Genomic DNA, 25,576 nt, shown 5'->3' with positions numbered 1-25,576 from the left:
ACACATATATATGAAAGCACTTCACAGTTCTGCTGTAATTCATAACAGGAATTCTTATTCCTAAAGAGCATGTTGAGTTAGTTCAGTGTAAGATTTGATTTTATGTCAGTGATATTGATCAGATTTCTGGACCTTTAAACAATCTATTGACATTATCGCAAAGTTTGCATATGCTATGTTCTTTATTCCTTTAGTTTTTATACCATCTAATTTAAAAAAATTTATTGATTTATCTATTTTAAAAATTTGAATGAGAATACACTAAAGCATTTTAAGTGTTGTCAGTGAATGCTGAATTTTGCCCATAAAAACAAGTGATTAGTTTTTACTATTATAGAGCACATTAATGCACATGGGAAAATTTGGGTTACCACCTATGAGCTATTCTGCTTTTCAATCAAAATGTTAGATCTTTATTATTCTCCATCTTAATACAAAATTGTTTTTTTGCTTATTATAAAAGTCATACTTTTTGAAGTGTTGCAGGTAAATTTGGACTATTGGTCTTTATCAGATTTCAAACAACTGGTACCAGTCTCATTCACTTAGGTCAACTGATTAAATCATGCTCTATTCTAGTCATTACCTCAGTATCTCTATCCTAACTAAGAGTATAAAGAGGTGACCTTGACTCCAATAGTAAGAAAGTAAGTTTGGGCTAAGGTGTTATGAGACATATTGGTACACTCAGTTATGAGTTGTAACTTATTTCTCACTAATAGATAAAACACTGAAATGTGTGAGTGATTTACCTAAAAAAAATAAGCAAATTATATTAGTGTATTTTCATTTACTTAACATTTAATTTAGCTTTATTGGATGGAAAGTAATATGTTGGAATGATGCATAACCAACATCTGCAGCCCTGTGTTGCCTAAATGTTGGGGGGTGGGGAGACTGGCAGGAAGGGGAGAATTTTGTTAAAATCTGGGCATGCCCGCAGGAATATATTTAGTATATTAACATTATTTTCCACATGTTATGACAGAACAAAGGGTGTGAGCTATCAAATTAGAATGCCAAGTAGCTGTACTGTAATATGACCTTTCCTATATGGTACTCCTAAAATATGGACTTCTGGGTTCATATTGTGATGATACAGCTGTATTTAATGGCACTTCCAAATGCCTGTAGAACAAGTAACCATGAAACTCTTTCAAGATAAGGCCATTAAAAGTCCCCTTGTTCTATTTTTTAATACTAACTAAATTGAACCAATAATTTATTTTATATATATTCTTTGGGTTAAATAATAGATTGTAATTCCCTGCCAACAGAAATGAAAATTTAGGAATTTCTATACTGCATGGATGAAAATATTAACAGTAATTAACATGGAATCAATGAACAAATAAACAATTCTAACAAGTGAATTATTCTAGCTCTATTTCTCCAACTTTAGTCAGTTGTGAATTACTATTGCACAAATTTGGCCGTATCTGAGTACTATTAAGTATGACTATTTTCCTAATATTTTTATTTAACTTGGCTCACTTTCTCAATTTAAGCTTATTTACAGAGGAAGTTTATATTATTTCTATCAACAGGAAATCAGTATAGTATCACTTGTCATAAATAGATGGCAGTTGTAAAAATAAATACAAATCTAAGAAAGACAACATTAAATTCTAAGTAAATATTGTTGTCTGCTTACTCTGAGGTCTGTTGTCCTTGTTATGAAAGAACATTAGCTGTATTTGAGAAATGGTGAGGTCATACTTGCACTATACTGAAACTTAATCCTTGATATAATCAGTAGAAAGAAAAGAAAATTGGAAAAGGAATACCTCTCCCATTAAGCTATTTCATACCCAATCTACTTACTACATAAAACTAGGCCGTATGAGTGCTCCCTGCCTTGGGACACTCAATTTTTAAAAAATAATTGATTGATTCTGTTGTTTATAGAATCAAATCAATTAATCAAACAACTAGATATTACTATTTTGAATGAGAAAAAAAATCTAGAGTCTGTTGTATATAAAAAAGAAATAATCCTTTCCTCTTGAGGCAGGGGAAGTGGCATATATTTGTCAAAACTAAATCATACCAAAAGGTAATGCAAGAAATGTGTTTTTTGTCAAGTATGTAGGGTCCACTGTAATATTATAAATGCTGTTAGTATCACTGGGTTAAGTGTAAATTTTGGGGTGTCTGGGTCAAACCCAAATTTTAAAGTGCAAATGTAATGTCAGCTAAGAGTATGGCCTAATTTGACTGGATTAACACTGACATTTTTCCCTCTCTTGCTCAGTTTTTCATTTAGAAAACCTGACACCCAGGCAGTGAACTGATGTATGGGAATTCTTATGCTCTGCATTTTGGATAGTAATTGTCACTTCATGATTTCTGAGCTCTTGATTATGTTTTCTTATTAGATGACTGCAAATCTATTTTTACATTTGTCTTTTGTTTATAAGGGTCAGATCTAAATACAGTAGTCAATGTTTCGTCCAAATATTCTGGAGAGCACAGCCAATATTCTAGTTGTCCTTATATGAGCAACCTTTAGTAGCTTACTCTTAAGTTAGTTATTTTAAGTTAGTTATTGGCCTAAAGTATTTAAAACTAATTTTCACTATTGTCAAGGTGAATTTAATAAATGCCTTCTCATTTATTGCATAGCACTTTTTTAGCAAATAAAAATTTGACCACCAGATTTTAGGCAAAACTCCTATAATACTAGTCTATACCATGTACTTTGGCATTCATTATATTTTTCTACATTGTTTGTTGGGATTTGGGAGGCATTAATTATATTTTCCAAAGAGATTGTAAGCATCTTCATCAACGAATGTCTGGCCCATCTCCACAATTCGATTTCAATCCAAGCACAAAATTAAACTGTCAGTAAATACTTATAAACGTGTGCACATGTGTGCATGCACACACACGCAAGGTCTTCAAAAAGTTCATGGAAGGATTCATATTATCTTTTAATTCCATTTTTCCATGAACTTTCTGACATAGCCTCATATATCTTGACTGTATCCTCTAAGATCAGGTCCTTGAAAACTGTTTATTGAGTAACTAGTGCAGACCCACCACTGTGTACAATCTTGTTTATCCTTGCTCTTGGATTAAAAGCAACTGCACAAGTAAGTTGAAAAAGTGGGAAACAATGATTTTTATATTAGATTATTTTAATATTATGTATTTTACATTAGACTTTACATTGGGATAGGAATTTGAGACAACAAATTTTCTTTAACAATGATGATTTGCTTCCTACCTCTTCATGACAAAGGAGGCACTGGGGGAGTAGGTCCCAGGTCCCAGGAGGATGCTGCCCAGAGATGCAGATTTTTTCATAGTCTTTTTTGGGTAATGTTTTTTCAAAGAGGTAATGTCTCACAAAAAGTTATTGATGGTCCCAATCCAAGACCAAGTGTAACCTGCATATCAGTGGTTAAATGGCAGGTCACGCTTTTACCCTCGGGGCTTCTGCCTGTGAGGAAAGACTAAAAGGAAGGAGGGTTGAAAGCTACACCACTGTCTGGTAGAAATAAAGAGAGGTCAGTTGACTTGGGTGACGATTGTAGCATAGTGTACAAAATAATTGAATTAATGGAGAAAAGCATGGTTCTCAAATTCCAAGTCGTCATTAAAAATGATTTTTTAATGGATTTTAAAAAAATTTCAGAGTATTTACAAATACTTCTTGAACTGGTTTGTTGCACAGACCAGTTTGAGTATTGAGGATGGTGACAGATGAGCCAATAGTAATGAGAAACCTAGACATCAAGGACCTTACATTCATGGCATTTTATACATATGGACATCTATCCAATATACGCCTTTATAGAAATGTAGGTATCAACAGCCAAGAATCTATTTAGGTGCTGGGGAGCAGTTTAATTCTTTAGGGCTGCATAGTACATATAACCCACAAGAAAGTATTAATCATTGAATAAATTATTAATCTTCTGTTAATTCCCTTTCTTCAGGAAAAGTGATAAAACAACTAAGGTTGTGGCCAAACCATTCTGCTGAAGCAGTCCACTCTCCTGAAAGCTAGAGGTGTCTATCGTCTGCCTGGGTCACCAGCCCACCTTCCACAAATGCTGAGACTTGCTCATTCTGACTCTAACTGACACTACTCAGTGTAGATTTAACAGATTACTTGAGATGTTTTAGATAATGTTCCAATTAAATTTTTTGATTTATATAACTATTTATTATTTTTATAGTATTGGATTGCAAAAGTACAATTCTTAAAGTCATTCTTTAGTAAGTGTCCAAGTTTTCTTTAATCCATTAGTGATAGATTCAGGTGAAGGACAAAAGAGCTGATTCCAAGAGCATTTGAAAAACAGGGATTTACATAGTTGGGAAAGAAAGAAAAGCTGATACAAGATTGCTAAATTAATCATAAATCGGGTGAAATTTCTACAGAACAATAAAACCATATCATTTTTGTGATCAACTTCTTGACCGGGTATAAAGTTATAACAATATGTCATCAATTTCTGCAGGGTAACCTCTAACACTGCAGGCCTGTAAATTTCCTGCACCTTTATTGGTGTAGATAAATATACTGTTAGTTAAATATACTGTGACCTTAGTCAAGAGTATTCGATTAGGATCAAGTAGGGTTATTAGAAAATGCTCAACCATGATATCAGAGAATCAAGCAGTTACCACTTTGCCTATTTTCCGCATTTGGGATAAATTTTTCTCAACCAGGTAATTGGACTGGGGAGAGGCAATGAATCCCATCTTTTTGTTGTTGTTGTAATCATTCCTTTTAGTTTAATTGGATAGCCTCTGCATCCATAGTGTTGAACATAGTGTGGTTTTCACACCACTATGTTTTCTTCCTTGAGAATTCTGGGCTTCATCAATAGAATTGACTTTAAAAAAGAAAAAAAAAAAAATCCCTCTGGTAGGAATAAAGGGAGCCAGTGTGACTTGGTTAGTGATTGTAGCATCGGGTAAGAAATAACTGAGTCAGTGGAGAAGAGTCAAGTTCCATGGACTAGATCAAGTGTGTATGTTCTTTAAAGGCCACAAATTCAGGAATTAAAAATGTAACATCCTGTATTTTCCCAAAACCAAATATCAGAAATCTAATCAATTAGCCTACAGATAAATTTCAATGTCTTAGTGATTTCTTTATCATATTAGATTTAAAGTGTGATATCAGACAAATCGAGGATTGCCCTTCTCTCTGTTCTTCCCTAAGTGGAATTTTTGTTCCAGGGACCTAGTCAGCATTATACTACCGGAGCTCTGAGACTGCCTGTGCTGGCATGGATCTAATTATCAAGTGTGGTCAGCCTTCCACTCTGTTATTCAAAGAAATGGTGCAGCCCTACCTGACTTCAAGTTCCATGCTTCCAACCGCAGCTGTGTCCCCTTGACATGAAGGCAAGAGCTCTGTAGGGCAAGCTCTCTCGCTCGGTCAGCTCACCTTCTCAGGGACATTGGAAGGTCAGCCTGCTCTTTCCACTTCTCCGGTCATGGAGACTTGAGAACTCATCAGAAGTTCTCTGCTCTGACACCGCAGGAAACTATTTCTCCTCCCCCTCAGCCCCATGCCATAGTGGTGCAGGGAACATCAGCATGACTAAGGCCTCTCAGAGTTCCCCATGGGATCAAGACAGATGGCCTTACCACTCTCGAATCCTCAAATTTAAAGAGAGTTCTGTCATCCAGTTCTCCCTTCCTTGACCTCACCCCAGACTTTGCACAAAGTGAGCTAGAATTTGGGTCTTCCCTGAAGCTTTCTTTTCTTCTTATCTCTTCATGCGCCCTATTCTGAGAAGCTTTGTCTCACCCAGGAGGGGCAAGAAAAAGAGCTTGCTGAGCAGAAGTTCTTTTGAATCTTTCTGCCTTCTGCTTATACTATTGCTTTTTAAAGCCCAGGCACCTGCTCTCTCTGTTCCCTGCTTGCTCTCTGCCACCCTGTCTCGGGGCAGTGCTAGCCTCACACTCTGCTGCTTGGCTGGCGAGGCTCCTGGTGAGAGGCAAGTGCGGGAAGTAACGCAGCAGGAAGTTCTCCACACAGCATCTCGCCATGTGTACTATGTAGACTCTTTCAGGAACTTCGACTTCAAAAATCCGGAGGTTATATTTTGTATTCTGAAAAAATAACTAAAGTGATAGCAGTTTCCAAGTTGGGGGAACCCTAACCCACCCACACCCACACCCACACACACACACACACACACACACACACACACACACACACACCCCACACACACACACACAATTAAACCCAAATAGGATGAAAGATGCATTACATGAAAGAGATTCAGCCAGAATTCAAGAGTAAAGGACTTCAAAGCAGCCTTGCTTCTGTGGCCTCTAAACAGCTGTTTCTGAAGTTTCAAACCAAAAGGAAGTTTGTTGCCTGGTCACCCAGGGCCTGAAGGAAGCAAACGCCCTGAGGCAGATTCCTACCTTCCTGTGGGAAATTCCACTCTGGTGGCGGCAGCCGGGACACTGGGCCCAGACTGTCAAGTCCCTTCCTAACAATTTCATCCTGACTGCTGTGGATCTGTCTGTTGGTCTGTGTTGGGATGTAGCCCATGACCAAGCCCCGCATCTTCTTCTCTGTCATTTGCCTGTCCTTTGATGGAGCGTCGTTCTCTCCAGCACTCAGGCCCGAGCTTCCGAGGCCTCCTTGGTCCCCTCAGATTCCCTACAGTGCATACGACCTCATCCCTCTTTGTTTTATTCCCATTTTCACCATGATCCCATAATGGAGAAGAAAACAAGCCCAGAGAAGTTGTGACTTGCCTGAAACCATGTTGCTGGTAGCTAGCAGAGAGGGAATGTTCAAGCCGGGCCCTCTGGCTTAGGCTCTAGGCCTCTTCTCATGAGGTCACCTTTCCTGAAATAGAGTCACCCTCAGGCTCCTCACCCTCATGCATGATGCCCGGCTACCTCTTCAGCCGCACACACACTGTACCTTCTTATCGTACTGCACACCAGCTGTGCTGCGCACTTGGCTGTTCTCCACTTGCGGCCCTCACTTAGCCCACTCCGTCCTTTGCTGGCACAGTTCCTTCTACTTGGAAGCCACCACTCAAATACACTTTCCCTACACCAAGTCCATGTTCTCTGTCTATTGAAGGTCTACTAATTCTTCATGGTCTTCTCAAATGTAACATGTGTTTCCACTGTCTGTCTCCCATCCTGTGGTTCTCTGAGTGAGAACCTCCCATGAAACCTCAGTGAATACAAGCAAGTTCATTTGTCTAACCAAGGACACAGGGGTTGATTGCTGAACATTTGTGCATTTGAACTACAATTATTTATTTCATTGTTATAAAAGTAAAGGAAAGAGGTGAGAGTGTACCTGTGTTGTCTTCCAACAGGACAATTGGTCCAATATAGAGAAGCTCATATGTGTTTTGGTCTCATTCATTAAGGAAAAATATTTTTTCCTTCTTCAGGGAGCTCCCCCTCCCTAATATTTGTTTTCTCCAGTTGTCCCCAAATTCTTGATTCTTAGCAGAGAGAATTCAGAAAAATAATAGGTTAATACTATATCTTGGTCCACTGGGGAATACAGTGTAATCCACTTTTTGTTCCATTTATAGTAATTAGCAGCTTCATGATGTCTGTTTTGCATTGTAGTTTCAATAGCAGCATAAATCAAGTCTCAAAGCACCAGTGATAGGCAACTCACTAGGCTATTTTAAAGTGCTATGAAATAATAAAGTAGAATATAGTGTACTGCGCAGGCTACAAAGACCTAATGCTTCCAGTTTATTGTATGTATGTGCTTTCCAAAAATATTTAGTCAATTAAATGTTCAAAGGTATAGGTGTAGCATCATGTTAAAAGTAACAACCCTTTTATGAAGAGAAATAGTATTACAGACTGGGAAGGAGTGTAGATGTTATTTTACATTTGCAGTGTCTAGAGGGATTGCCCATGATCACACAGCCTCTGAGTGGAGTAATAGTTTAGAAGGAGAACTGGAAGCCTCTTAATTCCCATCTAGTCTAAGACAGTGTAGTAGTGTTTTAGGACCCACCTGGTTTCATGTTACAGTACTCACTTGCTCTGTGATCTTGGTTGGATGATTTTTTTTTTTAATCTCGCTAAGGCTCAGTGTCTTAGTTCAAGCTGTTATAACAAAATACCAAAAATTGTGTGGCTTATAAACAGCAGAGATTTATTTTTCACAATTCTGGAGACTAGAAATCCAATATGAAAGTGTTGGCAAGTCTGAGGTCTGTGAGGACCTGCTTCCTGGGTCATAGATGGCTCCTACTGTCTGTGTCCTTATATGGTGGAAGGAGTGACCAACCTCCCTTGGGCCTTTTTTATAAGGGCACTAATCCCATTCATGACCTAATTACCTCCCAAAGTCACTGCCTAACCCCCATCACCGTGGGGGTTAGGATTTCAACATATGAATTTCAGTGGAATAGAAGCATTCAGACCATAGCACTTAGTCTCCTCATCTGTAAAATGGAGATAAAAACAGCTACACTTCAAAATGATTGTGTGGATTAGGTGAGACTAAATGTGTAAAATGCTTCCCAGTCTTGCCCAAGCGCAGGCTAAGAAAACACTGCTCTTCCTCCCAGGTCCTCCTACCTCACACTCCGGGGGGGGGGGGGGGGAAATAGCTGTTTAGAGTCATTAGGTGATTAGTATAAGCTAGCCAATATAATTATTTTTGATTTTTGACACTTTTAAGTAAGTCGTCTCTTTTAAGGAGTTTCATAGTTTCCTTGTAAAGTTTAAAACACTAATTAAATTTACTATTTTATAAAAAAATTTGAATGCAAAGTATTCCAATATTTTAAACTTTGATTTACTTAAACTTTAAGAACACCAAATATAGTACATATTTTGCAGTAGGAAACACCACATAGATATGAATCATGCGTATTATGTATGACTGACATTGCACACCATCAGCCTCACTGATGTCTTTTCAAGGAAAAATTGTTTTAATAAAAATATTCTGAGAGCAAAATTGTCAATATAAATATACACTGCAGTTTTTTATGAGTAGTTATGAAGTGTGGTATTTTCAGTGAGCTAATCTGAAAGATTTATTGAGAGAGATGGCTTTAAAGCTAGATAAAATGATATGGCTAACATTTGCCCTGAACTTGGTAAATATTAATCTTTAGATCCTTTCAAATGAATAAAAATAAAAAAAAAATTGCATTTTATCATTTGTGTTTTCCTAGAATTATTAAGGGCTAAATAAATATACATTTTTAGGGTAGCAGAATATAAGAAAATTGTGAGGATTTGATCAGGTAGAGTATGAAGCATAAAGGTTCTCATATCCAGGACTAGCTGAAGTTGTTTGGGAAATCAAGAGAGTTTGCAAATGTGATACTTAGACTGACTGTACATTATTTTCAGTCCCAAGTGTCCTTTCTCTCCCCAATCCTAACTCATGCTACAGTTTAATAATCTTGCCAGAGCACTCAGTAGTGCTGAACTGGTGATGGGATACTAGCTTGCCAGGATATATTAGTGGCAGTTACCTGAGAAACTGTTCTGGTAGTACCTGAGACTAAAAACTAACTTTTGCCTAGGTCATGGGGGTGGAAAATGCCCTTTAAATTGAAGAGAAGTAACAGATTAGCTGAAAATACTTTTAATGTAAAAATGCAATAAAAGAATTAGTATTCAGAATATGTAAAGAGCATTTACAAATCAATGAAAAGAAGCATGGGATACAAGCAAGAAATTCACCAAAGAAGTACAATAACCTCACTAGCATTCAAATATATACAAAATAGAAAAAATATTAGATTGGCAAAATTGAAAAGTTTGATAATATATAGTGTTGATCAAGGTGTAGAAAAATGAATTCCCTTCTCTTCTGGTCAGAGTGTAAAGTGATTCAGCCACTTTAAAATGTATGAGGCTTTAAAAAGCTTGTGGAAAATAGAATTGAAAGATAATATGAATCTTTCTGTAAACTTTTTGAAATACCCTTGTATTTATTACAATAAGAAATGTGAATATATCTTGGGCCCAGCTATTTCACTTCTCCTTGTCTGTTCTAAAAGAACTCTTGTATTTATGCACAATGAGGCATGCACATGCATACTCACTACAGCATCACTTATAATCATGAGAGATTGAAACCGAAGTGCCCATCAAGGAGGAAGTGGCTAAGAAAGCTCTGATGCATTCAGAACATGCAGTACGATTCAATGGTTATAAAAAATGAGCTGGCACTGCATGTGTTGACACACACAAGAAAGAAAGGATCTATGATAGGCTGAGTAAAAACAAATTGTAAAACAGTCTATATGGTGTGGCATGTCACCACTTTTTTAAAAAGAAAGGCAGAGAGGAAGAAAGGCAGAAAGAAGTCAAGAAGAAGAAAGAGAGGGAGAGAGAAAAAGAAAGAAAAAAGAAAGAAGGAAGGTAAGAAGGAAGGAAGGAAAGAAAGAAAAAGACTGTAGATTTTATATAATAGTAGCTTTAAAACTTTTGGAAATGACCCTCAAAAAGAAGCACACTTTGTACCTTGACTGAGTGGACCCTTGCAAAGCACTGAAAATTTTCTGTCCTGTTCTAATTCATTCCATTCTAGTTTTCAGAATGCTGGTTATGACCCATTAAGTTGATTTCAGGACTCAATCACAGTTTGAAAAATTCTGTTTTGAGGGAAACACATATGTGTATAAATGGATAGAAAAGTGACTGGAAGGCAACAGACAAAGCTGATATAAGGGGTTACTTCTGGGGAGGTGGCTGTGATGGGTTAATATCGGTAATATGTTGTTTTTGTTTGCTTGTTTTTTTCAGGGGCATGTGTGATTAAACATTTTCAAATTTATTTTTTAGAGAGTAGTAAATAATGAAAACTGTTTTCAAAAGTCAAGGATTTACTGGGATTGAGAGGGTAGTGGTCAAAAACTCTTAAGAAAAATAATTTTTAAATTAAATTGCATAGTTGCGTAGTTCGGAAGGCAGACATTCTAGCTAACTTTCTCTGTTTTTGTATTTAGGGCCACAGATGAGCACATTCTTGTGGCAAGGTAGAGTTAAACCTATGTGATATCGCACTCAAAATGTCATCACAAACTAAGAACTCTCTGCCATGCCGTGAGATTTTAACTCATTACCTATGAGTATTATGTCTACAAATCAAAAACATAAAGAAGTCAATATAAAAATGATCAAAAAGCTAGCCCTCCATTTTCAGAAAATGTTAATGTTTCTGTAGAACATCAACTTGGCCACATTACATATTCTCCAGTTTTTGATATGGGTCTAGACAAACAAATAGTTACATTTTAAGAATTATTTCTGCAAGGATCCCCACTGCAGAAAATACGGCCTAGCACACTTAGCTATCTTTACAAGCTGGGGCAGACAACTCTTCTGTTTTCTATTTTTGAGCTACATTAATTCTTTCTGATTTATGTTCACATTTTTACCCTAAGGGTAATTTATTAAGCCTCATCTTAATGATCAAATAATTGACACTTCAAAGGAGTTAGGGGAAATAGATCCTTTAAATTCCAAACATTTAAGCAAGATATTAACTGCAGACGAACTAGAAGTAGATTATTTCTTGTGCTAATTTCTCAACTAACTCAGTAAAAATATCTATAAGGAAAATCTTTCTTTAAATGTTCATATTTTATTTTCTTTTTCTGTGTTTTGTGTCTTAAATATCAATTTTCATATGCTCATCATAAAGCAAGTTGACTCTTTTAAACAATCACATTATGTTTTCTCTTTAAATGTTTTGAAAATAAACTGTTCATGGTAAAATATGCAAGCTTTCTCAGAAAGCCCTTATATAAGAATCATTTTCAAAAAACCTTAGCTGTTGCTAAAGTAATGATTATATTCAAATTTAGTTTTATAGAGGCTCAATGTTGTGTGGAGGAAAGAAAAGAGGGTCTTTGAGACTTTTTTTGAATAAAGGAAAATTGTTAAGATAAGAATTATTGTAGAAAGCATGCTGTAGGTCAGGGGAGGGAGGGAAAGAGCAGGAGGAGCAAGAGAAGGGGAAGAGAATAGTATATGTCCACATATCTGAAGTCTCTCTTCATTGTCTCCAGTGTGGATCTCTGGCTGAGAGGAGTTCTTGTGGATAATCTAGGGATTAAGGCCATACCTTTAAATAGCTCAAGGCTAAGAATGGGCCATTTGTAGATGTGACATGCAAAGCTGGCAAAGCCACTCATTTATAATTTTACACCAAATTAGCCTGAAACTGTGAAGGTGGTGTGGAGATGACAATTCAGGATAAATTACAAATGGGTCTTGTTTAGACCTGGAGAGAAACCCAGGTGAAAATTATGATTTATAATAATCAAGGATTTGAAAGTTACTTAACTCTAGCTTTAATTTTTGTTTTCTGCTAAGATTGCCTAGTGTTTGCACTTAGTAGTTTTGATAAAATTAGTTTTAAAATATGTTATTGAGAGCATAATGAATTGAAAATTTAGAAGCATGACAGCCTCTTAACTACACATATCTGCAGCCTGGCTTTTCAGTGGCCACATTATCCAAGGCACTGCTGACTCTTGATGGCAGCCTGCTGTGATTGCAGGCAGAACATCCAAGAGATAGGTAGTCTTCCAGATGTTATGACTGGTAACATCATTATGTTACTTAGACATCTGAGAAGTAAATGGAAGGAATTGTTTATTCTATATCATAAAATAGTGAAGTATTACAAGGTCTCTGCATACTGTCTTATTGGTAGGGTGAGGGTCTTTGCTTTAAAAATTATTTTTCAGAATTTTACCCCCTTTTCCACTAATATTACTTTTGAAAGAGAACTTGACTAACTGCGGAATTTATCACCCACAGCATCTGCAGGAATTGCTGTGTCCCAGAGGAAAGTACGTCAGATCAGTGATCCTATTCAGCAGATATTAATTCAACTGCACAAAATCATCTACATCACACAGGTCAGCTTTTCATCTTAAATGCGAGTTTGGGGCTAGTATTGCTGAAGAAATACTTTGTGGGACTTTAAATTAGAGAAAATACTTGCTCTTATTTTCTCCAACCACATGTGCTCTTCGGTTTAGCAGCAGAGTTGGGAAGGTAGTAAAGTAAAAAAATGAATACATCACATTTTCCCTGTGACTCCTAACCTGTTCTCTCGCTGTTAGTGCCCAACCAAAACAAACTTCAACACAAATGGCCCTTCAGTATGGGGGTAAAAGTGGGTACAGACCTGGGCTCCTTTTTCCCCTGGGTTATACTGAGATATACCCTTATTATGGATTTGACCCTCATTGTTGTGGGTCTTTTGAGGAGTGAGCATCCCTTTTTAAGACCTATGTCCCAGATGAGGTTATCATAGAGTATTCAAGTAAAAGAAAGCTAATCTTCTCAGACATAGGGTGACAAGCTACTTCCACTAGCAATGAAGGCTCAATGTGACTTGGGCTTCTAGACTGTCAGTTTTATCTGGGTCCAGTAAGATGTTTCTATTCCAAGTTTTAGGAACTATTCTTTTTTCTAACTTTCACATGAGAAACTTGATGAGGTGTGAATTCAACTGACACTGTAATTTAACAATCTGTTCAGTTAAAATTTGCATTTGATTATCAGCCATATCAGTGCTGTGGCAGCACAAAGCAACAGATTCTTTTAGGGCTGTCATGGAATCTTTCTGGGTCTCAGACCATGCCTTGAGCTGAGAGTTAAAAGACCTAAGCCTGTCACTTTTTTCCTGCCGGTTCTCCAGTGCACTCAGAAGAATCCATTCCATGCCACAGTCCTTGCAGTCGTCATTACTGTCTGACAGTCAGGAACAGCAGCCATTTGGGCTTCCAAGGCAATGGCTTCAGCTGGAACTTCATCAGGGTGACACCCTGGTTAATTGTGATGGCACCGCCTGCCATGGATTCCTGGTGCGCCAGAGCCTATCGGCAAAAAACAAAACAACGCAAAACAAAACAAAACTCATTTCCAACAGCACAATCAAACCAATTCCCAAATCCCATCTGTAAGGATCCTTCTCCTGTGACATTCCTGAAACCTGTATCTGGATCAGTGAAGGTCCAGCCAAAAACAACAGAGTAATTTCAGCAGGGAAGTTTCAATATAATGAATTGCTAGCTGTGAGAGGGTATTGTCTACTAAGGAGGGAAGAGACAGCTGAAGGATACAGAAAGAGCAGATAGAGAAGTCCTGACTTCTGGGGCTGAGGCAGGGCACCCAAGAAAGGAACAAACAAGGAAGTGGACTCCACCGTGTCCCTCCCCTCCACCCCTTCCCTCACCCCTGGACTGAGGTCCAGATTTCACCAGAAAGGTCAGAGAAATTTGCCAGTGTGCTCTGCTGGAGAAACTTGAGGCAAAGCCTCTGTCTGGGAGACCAGGGCAAGCCATCCACAGTGAGATACCATGTTTGGAACTTGCTGGAAATCAGCACTCGAGCATGGTGTGCTGGGAAGCACCATCAATGGGACCAGGAAAGTCCTCTCACGGGTAGGTGTTGCTCCATGGAACTCTCTGGGAAGCCGCCGGCAGGGCTGACAACACTAAACCTGACTGGGGGCGAGCATTAACCACTAGGGATCCCCCATGCGAGGACCACTGTACGCTACAGGAGCATCTCTGGAACCAGAAAAATGCGCTCCATCCTCCTCCAGGGTCCCTTCAGCACCTGCCACTGATGGAGCTTAGTATCCTGCCAGCTGGCAAGGGAGAAAGGTTCCAGTATCGCAAGCAGGGCATTTAAGTGTGGACGTGGGGCCAACAGGCATTGATAACTGGCACATTTAGCCTGGAGGACTAGGCAAGGAGCTCCCTCTTTTCATACCTGCCCACCTCTGAGTTCTCACTGGTTTCCCTTTGACTGCTCCCTGTGACCTGGGGAGTCTTTATTAATCCTGAGGCTGAGTAGCCTGGCTCTGTCTTTCAACTTTTGTCCAAAATCTGGTGTTGTTTTCGGTCACCCTGATGGCTGACTTTTCAAGACACAAGAGTCTTAAATGAATTACTTTTCTATTTTCTGCTGTCAACCTTTCTCTTAGGCAATCACTGAGAATTGTCTAAATGATTAAATGAAAAAGGGTGAAGGGGGGTTCAAGGAAATATGGAAGGGGAAGCCTGGTTGATAAATCAAAATATAATCTGCCATGTAGGTACTGAGTAAAGATATTATATCCAAGATGCATTTCCATTAAATACTGGTATACAAATATGGGAAAACATTCTTTACTTCAGTGTTATAGAAATAGCTTTAAATAGCTTTTTAATTACCTCAACTATTAACTATTAAATTGAGAGAAATATTCTTTGAAATTTAAATATAGTTTCCATATGCCTGTCTTGCTAATTTTTATGTAATAAAAGCCTTTTTTAATGGATGTATTACATTTCTTTATTGATATCCAAGTATTTTAAAGCAAGAATAAAATAGTTATAAATATCTTATTATTATGCTCTTAAAACTGCCTGTATAAGAAATGATTTCATATATTTTTTTGCAAGATGGCATTCCTTGCTACAAGTCCAGATATGACTATTGTGGTTTTTAAAATGTATTTTCAGAATACTTTCAAGTTTATGACATTGCAGATAGTAAGGAATGATTCCCCTCTGGAGAACTCTAACTTACCGTGTGAAACAAAGTCAATGCTTTTCAAGTAAAGGAGAAAAATACACATCTAAATGTTATACTAGTGTATTTGCTATAGGTTAAAGACCAGGAGCAGTTTTCTCTCTCTGCTAACTGCAAAGGAAAACTGCTGAAAGAAAGACCAAATCTGCAAAACTAACAAAAAACCAAAAAACCCCTCTTGCTCACACATTTATGTACTAGTCAAACTCACAGGCTTACATTTGGTGACTGCCCTGAACTGTGGAGCCAAACACCTCCTGACAATCAACAGATGAACTTACATGGAAAACTTCATACTTTTGGCTGGTGGTAGCCTTTCCTGTCGTTTCCATAGAGACAGATGTGTGAAAATCATCTAAAAGAAACTATTTTACAAGGCAGGAGGATATTAAAATCCTTGCCCTGCCTTCACTAATTTGACATCTGTTTTCATTAAAACTAAAATGATGATTTTAAGACCAGCAAGCTAAGAATGAAATCAGTGGTTCACTTCATTGCTGGCTGGAAACCAAAATCTATCTTTGGGCATATAAGGTGACTAAAGTACATATGTTACCTTTTATTATGAGTCTTCATGTGTTTATTGCTTAGTTAAGACCTACACAGCCAAATTAAGCATTGGGCTTAACTCTATACTTATGTTTTTATTGTTTTGTTAAATAAGTGCATTGAAAATCAGCATGTAGCAACTTTAAAAAATTAAACATCTGTCTCCTAGAAACAGGCAGGCAGCTTGGTTGGAGCTACTTTGGATTGCCCAAAGACGGGCAATCACATAAAAATGTCATTGAGAATAGCAATGTTCTGTCCTCAGGTGAAAAGTATACTACTGGCTGTCATCAGTGAAACATACTATGTCTTTTCAGCAGGAAAACACAGAACCATCCATACCTGCTCATCTGGATCTCCTGGTTACTAATGGCAAGAGTGACAGAGATTAAACAGAATAGGATATTTAGGGTAAAGCTGTGTTTCTCAAATTGACTCATGTTTCCAGGGTTTGTAAATTCTAAGAGAAGTGCTACATTTTGTGTATTTGTTTTGATGATTTTCTGTGAAAATTTTGTTTTAGCATTTAGAAAAATCTTCTCTTACACTGTAGTATGCCAAAATAATTCTTTTTTTGAATAGAATAAGATGCTATTCATCAAATAGAACCCTGTGAGCTATGGTTGACCTTGATATGTTCTTGAAGATACTAGAAAATACAGGCAGTTCTTTAGAAAAAAAATCCATATGTGAGGCAAGTTCGAGAAAACCTAGTAAAAAACATATAGATCAGATTCCATTTTTTTCTTTTGTTACTTTGTGTAGTATTGTAAAAACAAAAAACAAGCTTTTAGATATGTGACTTTGAGGAAGTTGTTATCTCTCCTAGAATCAGTTTCATGACCAGTAAAATGGGAGAGCTTATAGGCTATGGTGAACCTGTAAGGAAATGTATGTGAAAATGTTTGTAAACTGTAAAGGCTATACTAGAGTAATGCTAGTGGTGGTAGTGTTTGCTCTAGGATAATGGTTGTGCTAGAAGACTCACTACTTCAGAAAGTATTCTCGCATGTTACATTATATCTCTAAGCTCTCATTTCCTCTCCTATAAAATAGTACGTGCTTTATAAATTGGTTGTGGGGACTAAAGTGAAAAAAAGCACATAAAGGAGTAATCATGGTGCCTGGACACATATGAGTCATAGGTATTAATGTTCTATTCTTAGTATTGTAGTCCTTATATATTATATATTATTGTACTCATATCACCTGCAATAAAACTGCATGAGTCATCATTCTGTGTAAAGTTTTAAAGCTTTGCATGAAAAATTGAAAGATAGGGTGCTGTCCACTGTGATAATTTCAATGAGATACAATTCCTTTCTAATGCTGCCCTGTGTATAAACCTTATGTTGACTGAATGTTAACTTACTCAAATGTGTTTGAGTAATTCAGGCCATCAGGAGCAGTAAAAGAAATTCTAGGTTAGCTAGAGGCTTAATAAGTTAAATAAGTAGATGGCATTTTCGGAACACCTGAATTAATAATCTGATGCTGATAGCTGCCAGTACTGGGCTAAGACCCCTTTGAAGGAACCTATGAGCCCACTGGTGCTTCACACTTTTGAAAGTTTGTTGTGGCAGGCAAGGCTTGTTGCCTTTCCCTTTGACAGCCACATGCCATCCACTGGACTGCAGCTAGACAGTCCTGGGCCCACACTGCCCTCTGGTGTTTGATTTGGGGAAGCGGCCACTCCTGGTGCATGCCAATAGGGGAATTATCACATCTGTGTCTCTCGGTGTCTGTCCAAGCACTTCCTGTCCCCTCACCGCTCCAAACCATCTTCTTGCCAGGGAAGTATGCACCTGTCCCTTCCCTACATTGTCTATTTCCACTCTAAGTTAGATTCATTCCTCTTTTGCTATTCTCTCGTGCACACATATATCATTTATACTCATTTCGCTTTCCATCTGTCTTCCAACTATTGACTTGTTAATCCTGGGAAATCTCTCTCTCTCTCTTTCTCCCTCCCTCTCTCCCCACTTCCACATTACTTGATTTCTTCCTTTCATTCTATGTAAAGGGACAACAATAATTATGACGATTTTCTGGGGGTAGGGAGAGGAATTACAACTGCATCAAGGTAAAAGAAAGCTGTAATGCTGATATCAGTGCTGCCAACCTACAAAACTCTTCAAATTATACTGAAGGGATTCAGTATCTCCAGACAGTCTTATTTCTTTCCTAATTAAACCTACTTTGATTCAAGCACTAGGATTAAAGATGCATTTTGAAAACATTTTTCAATTGCATTGTTTTTCTCTTTTATGTAATTACAGTACTTCCCAATGGGTCCTACATTCTATTGTGTTTAAGATGATAAGCAGTTTTTTGGGGTTATACAGTCAGCTGTTGTGAGCCCTCATAGACCCTATTCTTTGCTCTACTATTACCTTTTATATAGCTCCCTCTTTCATGAAACTTGAGTGAATAGATGTTCCTTGTGTTGGTCAGGATAAGGTAGGTTATGCTGCACTAACAGATACACCCTGAAATCCTTTGGCATATCACCATAGAGGTTTATTTCTCATTCAGTTAAAGTTGGTCTGGCCAGGTGGCCCTGCTGCATCTTGTGGCTATGCCATATGGAATAGATGGACTCCGAGCTCCTTGCAGTGGGGAAGGACAGAGATGAAGGAAGCATGCTGGCTTTGAATGGCTTCATCCTCGGAGAGACACACTGCATTTTTATTGGCTGAAAGTAGTCACCTGGCACCAACCCAAACTGTCAGGGAGCCTAGGAAATAGAGCAGGGGTAGGGTCGTAATCTTCTCTGCCACATTCCTCTTTCTTTTGATCTGAGTTTTGAATTATGTTTTTGTTTCTTACATCTTGAGGGCTCCTACTATTACATTTGCCTTCCCACCTAGCCATCTTTTTTCTTACTAGTTTCTCCTCCTTTCTTTTCAAGTTCCCTTCATAATTTAAACAAAACCAAATATTATTTCAACCCTGAGAACCTTATAATTCGAACCCTCTTTCTTTCCTGTTATTCTTTTCCCAAATTTCACTTCATCCCTCTGTGCTTTTCAGGACCTTTGATTTCCTTGTATAGATCCAACCTTCAAAGTGCTACAAATTAGTTTTTGGAAATCCCCATTTTCATCCAATTACCATATTTTCTAAGATTCTACAGTGACTTCCTATTACTCACTTATTACATCTAACTCATCCTGGCCCGGCCCTAATTTATACTAATCCATTCTCTCTTTTTTTTGGATAAGATGGGTCCCTAAAATTCAATCTCTCTCCAGCTGAATTTTCAGGAGCACTCACAGGCAGGTATCTGACTGTATACTAATGCAGATATGTGTTTCCTGGTCCAGAATATCAGATCCTTCAGGAACAGGGTCATGGCTGGGGGGTTTAGCATGGTTCTGGGCATGCCATAAGCACCTAAACATCTGATGAAATGCACTCTTCCTTGTCAAGGCTGTTCTTTAGAAAATTCAATACCTGTGTGTGATTAATACATCGTTTAGTTGTTGTGTGGAAAATATATCAGTAAGTCAAAGAACGATAAGATAAATGGAAGCAGCCCTTTCAGAGAGAGCAGAGTAATATATTTTATTCATTCTGGATCATAGGGTGAAAAATTATAGCACATAGTCATGCTATTTGCAGTAAAATTTAAATTCTTATTTAGTCCCGTTGAGTGAATATTGTTACATTGACCCTCAGTAAATGTTCTTGGTAGTCAGCTTTGCAGTGTTAACAATTTGGTTATAATGATTATTTTCTCACTTTATGCAGCTTCCTCCGGCTTTGCACCACAATTTGAAAAGAAGGGTTATAGAGAGATTCAAGAAATCCCTTTTCAGCCAACAGAGTAACCCTTGTAATTTGAAATCTGAAATTAAAAAGGTATGGTATTCTATATATAGGAATTCTTTTGCTAACAAAAACACATCATTAGAGTTACATTTTATACCTCCTTTACTTTGTACTTTAAGCTCTAACCTCTATTAAAGGTTATCATCTCTGCTCAAGATACTAAATCAGGGATATATCTTTGCCTCCAATTTTCTCACCTTTATTTCTGTGACCATTATTCTCAGATGACTAATAAAAAGTTCCTTCAATATTATTTCGTGTTTTCCTAAGAATAAATGTTATTACATAGCTTTAATTTGAAGTGTGTATATTTTAGCCTCTTTTATATATCTTTTTTATATCTTATGTAATCAAATATTCCAATATTTTGTTAGAATAATCTTCAACGAGCCCCTCGACTGAGCTTTGCCACTCTGAAAAAGTTCTTTAATCATCTGGGCCATGATTTTTATTATCTATAAGGGTTGAATAAACTATTTCTAAGCCTCTTTTCATCTTCAACATTCTGCAATCTCCTAGACTTCAGGTGCTAGCATATATTTCTATTCATACATATAGAAACTAAATCACAAAAAGGCTAAATCAGCCAGACAGAAAGAAAATTGTTTACCTCTGATTAACTCAACTTGGTGACAGGAAAGCCCGTTGTCCTAGTTGATAGCCACTTTGATATGGTCCATGGAAGTGGCCATAAGCTCTCCATTCTCCTGTCCCTGAAAGGCCCCAGGATCAAGCAGTTCGGGCACACTTGGGTAAAGATGCTTCGTCCCACTCCAATTTCATATTTTTAAAAAAGTTTCATCATGTACTTAAACCTTGGCATAGTCATGCTGCCGATAAACTTTTCCTTAAGGTCTCTTTCCTTTAATGAATTCAATCTTCAGCATAAACTTACTTACTATTCAGGAAATATGATAGGCTCTTTGATAAGAAAGGCAAGCAGTATGCTTTTGCTTTGTTGCCTTACATCAGTGGTGTCTGCACATATATACACGCAGAGGAGATGGAGGAAAAACAGACACAGTTGCAGATAAACAAAACATAAACCCTACCTCATCAGAGATCAGAGAGCAAGGTTTCTTTCATGGGTTGTGTTGGCAAATATGGCCAAGAAACAAAGCTAGAACAGATCAAAACGGAAGTAGAGGATACCTCAGATATTTATTTTATGATGCTTACACACTGTATTATGAATACCAATAAGTATATTTTTTAAATCTCCCATGAAAAGATTACATTTTGCTTGGTTTTCATATTTTTATCAAAACGATATTCAGAATAATCCCATTTGTACATAAACGTATTTTAACAGAAATCCTAGTTTTATGAACTGAAATCACTGGCTGCAAACTGATGCATAGAGGTGGCTGTGACTCTCCCTGACTTAGTGATTTTCCATCAGGGAAAATGACATCAGTGGAGTGAAGAGAAATGAAATCAGTGAAGTGATTTTCCTTAAAGCAAATCATTTTCTCTTTCATTTCTTAGGTTTTCACTTTTGCATCCCTTCCTCACTGTCTTTCTTTCCTCCCCTGATAGAAAAGGGAATTCTCTTGTTAAATTCCCTCATCCTGCCTTTGTCTGCCTTCCTCTGTATCGTGGCAGCATCTCTCATTAGAGCTCTTACCTTCTGCTCTTCTGGGCCTGGGAAAATAAAAACAGGCATTGATGGGGGTGGGAGGGGTGTGTGGGGAGCACAGGTGAGGGAACCTAGGGGAGGGATAGACTCATCTTAATTTTCAACTTGGATAAGAGGCAGATTAAGCTCTTCTGTGAAAAATGCCATGGTCCTCTTCTGTTATTACAAGCGCATGGTGGTCTATGGGACACCTGCTGTGGACTCAAGGTACGGATATCAAACCTCCTGCTCTTCATCACTGAACTGAGAAGCCAGCTCCTCCGTAAAACCTTCCTTAATTTTCCCTGTCCAGAATTAATCTTCCCTTTCTCTACGCTTGAATCACTTTTTCAATCCTATTGTTGGGTTTTAGATAGCTTTTCTTCTACCTTACATTTCTGTTTGCCCCAAAAGCAATGAGTGTTCCTTATTCATCTTTGATTCCGCAGGGTCTTGCACAATCCTAGTACGTGGAGGTGCTAAATGGATGATTGAATATAGAATGCATTGTATATTAATATATATTTTGTATATTTTATGTTTGTTCTATTCTTTATTAATTTATATTGATATAGTATATTCATACATTTCTACATGAACGTAGAGAGAAGTTCTCCTGCCCCCTTTTAAACCTAAATGAGAAGAACTTGTGACCTCTGTTTTTCTCCCTTCCTAGTGTGATCTTTTTCTAGCAATAATTTTTGTTCAGAAATGAGTTTTTCAGCTCCTGTATGGTCATAGAGGAGTGGCCAATTGGCCTTTGACTGACAGTCACCCCCCCAGGAGAGCTGCAGAAGCAGTAAGTGGTGATAGCACATAAAATGCACTCGACCTGAACAGTTCTCTCTGAAACTTTTCCTGAAATCCAGGGACCCCATGTCTGCAGTTTGAAAGAGTCATTATGGGATGATTGTGCCTACTTATTCATGGCCTAAGACCCAGCAGGATACATAGAGGAATCAAAAAACGGGAAAGCCCTTTTCCAAGAAATTAAAACTCACCTACACTGGTCTTCAGCCCCGTCTGCTCGATCTTGGCTAGAACTGCAGGGGGAATAAAGCGACTGAGTAATTGCATAGGTGTCTTCAGGAGCTAGGACTTTCAGAGGGGAAGTAAAAAAGAAACAGAAACAAGATAGAAGAGATTAATTCAAATTAGAATTGGAAGTATCAGGGCCGGCCCATGGCTCACTTGGGAGAGTGTGGTGCTGATAACACCAAGGCCACGGGTTCGGATTTTATATAGGGATGGCCAGTTTGCTCACTGGGTGAGTGTGGTGCTGACAACACCAAGTCAAGGGTTAAGATCCCCTTACCAGTCATCTTTAAAAAAAAAAAAAAAAAATTGCAAGTATCAATATGGATGAGTATGAATTCAGGGTAAAACTTATCTATTAAAAATATACACATTTCCTAATATTTTTACTAAAATGGTCTAGAAATGAATCAAGCAGCAGTGAACTCCTCTACCCATGGCTCTTTGGAGATATAGTTGACTGAAGGTCTAGATAAGGACTGTACAAGATTAGACTGGACTATCTCAACATAACAGATACATAGCGGGGATGCTATCAAGGACTACTGAGGATGTATCAAAGGGACTTAGGAGTCAACTTGAAGAGGCTCCCACTGGCTATCTATGGGATAACTGGAGCATCAATAAGAGTAATAACCACAATGTATTTAAAGCATTAAATAGTGTTTAAATCCAAGATAATGATACTAAAGAAAATGATACTTTATCATAGTGATACTAAAAAAAAAAAAAAAAAAGAATCCCTCATTGTTTACCTTTAGAGGATGCTAAGTAACTAACTTTTATTATTTTCAAAATTGTTTATAAAGAAAAAAAAATCAAGCATTTAGTTTGCCTTTTATGACTACTATCTCAGGGTAACTAAATTGTTGATGTGGACAAGTTTTTCATTATAGAAGTACTTAAGCTGATAAGTGCTGGAGGAATAAAGAATATGACCATTTTGTAGTCCCTAATGAAATAATGGGTGCAGACATGATCATCGATGGCTGCTAACATCACAAAAGAGAGACAACCTGACATTATGTGCCACCTGATGGGAGTGCACAGCACTGTCTATAAAGTGTTCTTGCTAAAAGCTTGAATCTACATCTGATTAAGAATCTAGATTAGAAATCAGCAAACTGTAGCCTCATGCCGATCTGGCCTCCTGCCTGTTTTTGTAAGTAAAGTTTTATTAGAAGACAACCACATGCATTCACTTACATATTGTTTATGGCTGCTTTTGGGTTACAGGCAATATTGAGTATCTGTGTCAGAGACCATATGGCCCACAAAGCTGAAAATATTTACTGACCCTTTACAGAAAAAAAGGTGCCAATCCCTGCTCTGCATCTAGCTATCCACTTACAGCAAAAACAGGGGACGAGAAAACATGTAAATGACACCATGGGGAAGATCAGCAAAAACCCAGACTGGGAAATTCTATAAGAAAAGTGACCTGTTTTCTTTAACAAATAAATTGCAAGGGTAGGGGAGGAGGGGAGAGAAGGGAAGGAAGCGGGGAGAAGAGTGAGGCGAGGAGGGGAAGCGAGGAGAGGAATTGCCTACAGATTAAAGATTTAAGCATTCAGAGAAAATATTAACTACTTGTAATACATGGACTTATTTCTTCCTGAATTAAAAGAAAAAAAAAAACCCTCAAAAAAGTTTAAAATATATTTGTATGAGAAATCAGGAAAAATCAAACACTGATTGTATATTTGTTATAATTAAGGAGTCAATAATTTCTCTTTGGTGAGATAATTGTATTGTGGTTCTGTTTTAAAAAAAAGAAATCCATCTTTCTTTATAGAGCTGTACTGAAATACTGTGGATGGCATGATATGTTGCACAGGATTTGCTTTCCAATTCCTGGCAGTAAGGAGAGGTAGGGAAGGAAGAGGAGAAGAGATACATGAAGCAGGATTGGCCATGCTTAAGTTGGGTGATGGGTGCACGGAGTGTTCTTTGTATTGCTCTCTCCACTTTTGTAAATGTTTGAAATTTTTTATCATAAGAGGAGTTGTGGGTTTTTTTGTTTGTTTGTTTGCTTTTTTAGTATTGATGCCAGCCTCATCTCAGATGAATGCCTGGACACTAGTATTCTGAAAACAGCTCTCCTGGCATAGCTGCCACTTAGGATTGGACAGGTTAGGTTCTGTCCAAGAGCACCTGGATGAAGGGACTCACGGGGGCTGCATCCTCTGGGGGAAGGGAGTGACTTTCTAATTTGCACAAAGGCATAGTATGGGGTTTTGGAGCCCTGGCCCCAAGTGATTCTAGCATATCGTCAGGGATGAGAATCATTGCATTGTAAATTATAGATGTCATTTGGACCAAGTATGAAAACAAACAAAAGAATCTAGGCCCAGGTGGGAAGCAGTTGGCTATTTAAGCATAAGGACATGCCCAGGCGTTCTTAAAGTTTGTTGCACAGTGAAATCACCTGAGATTTTAAACATCTCTATGCTCTGGCCACATAGTACATCCATTAATCTCCAGGAATTGGATCACTGGTATCAGGTTTTTTAAAGCTTCCAGGTGATTTCAATATGTAGACAAGGTTGAGAATTAGTGGCCTGGCAGGATCAGCATTTCTCACATTTTATGGTGCATATCAATCACTTGAGGATCTTGTTAACACTGGATCCTGATTGAGTGGGTCTGGGGAAGGGTGGAGATTGTGCCCTTCCAACCATCTCCCAGGTGAGGGGTGCTGCTGCTGATCCAGGGACGCACTTTGAGTAGCAAGGCTGTAGAGTGTAGTAACTGCCCACTGTGAACTTGTGGTATACCTAATAGACTTGAGACTTTTTATTAGAAAGAAGGTTGTCTTTTATTAAAAGGTAGGCCAAAGTGTTTATCCAGATGCAGTCACATCCTAGGCTCAAGACTCTGCCTTCTACCCTGTTTCCAGATGCTACTTATGTGGCCATTCTATACACCACATTTAAGTAAGAAGAACTAGGCAAAGGCCAGTGACATGTTCCCTGTGCCCTCTCGATTACCCAG

General features: G+C 37.9%; 1 protein-coding gene across 8 annotated transcripts in view; it reads left to right on the top strand.

The window, feature by feature from the left end:
- NEK10 (NIMA related kinase 10) overlaps positions 1-25,576 on the top strand; it is a 222,101-nt gene that overhangs the window by 183,538 nt on the left and 12,987 nt on the right. For 4 of the 8 annotated variants that reach the window (XM_063114324.1, XM_063114321.1, XM_063114322.1 and 1 more), the window contains 3 exons: positions 10,953-10,982; positions 12,775-12,875; positions 19,849-19,959. In XM_063114324.1, the coding sequence (XP_062970394.1) occupies positions 10,953-10,982; positions 12,775-12,875; positions 19,849-19,959 (242 nt within the window). The remainder of the gene's footprint in view (positions 1-10,952; positions 10,983-12,774; positions 12,876-19,848; positions 19,960-25,576) is intronic. The other 4 variants (XM_063114326.1, XM_063114323.1, XM_063114320.1 and 1 more) reach the window with 1 other exon arrangement.

This window comes from Cynocephalus volans, chromosome 11 (genome assembly GCF_027409185.1).
Source record: "Cynocephalus volans isolate mCynVol1 chromosome 11, mCynVol1.pri, whole genome shotgun sequence".
In the NCBI taxonomy this organism is placed as follows: Eukaryota; Metazoa; Chordata; class Mammalia; order Dermoptera; family Cynocephalidae; genus Cynocephalus; species Cynocephalus volans.
The sequence above is the reverse complement of the archived record's forward strand: the minus strand, read 5'-3'. Positions and strand labels throughout refer to the sequence as shown.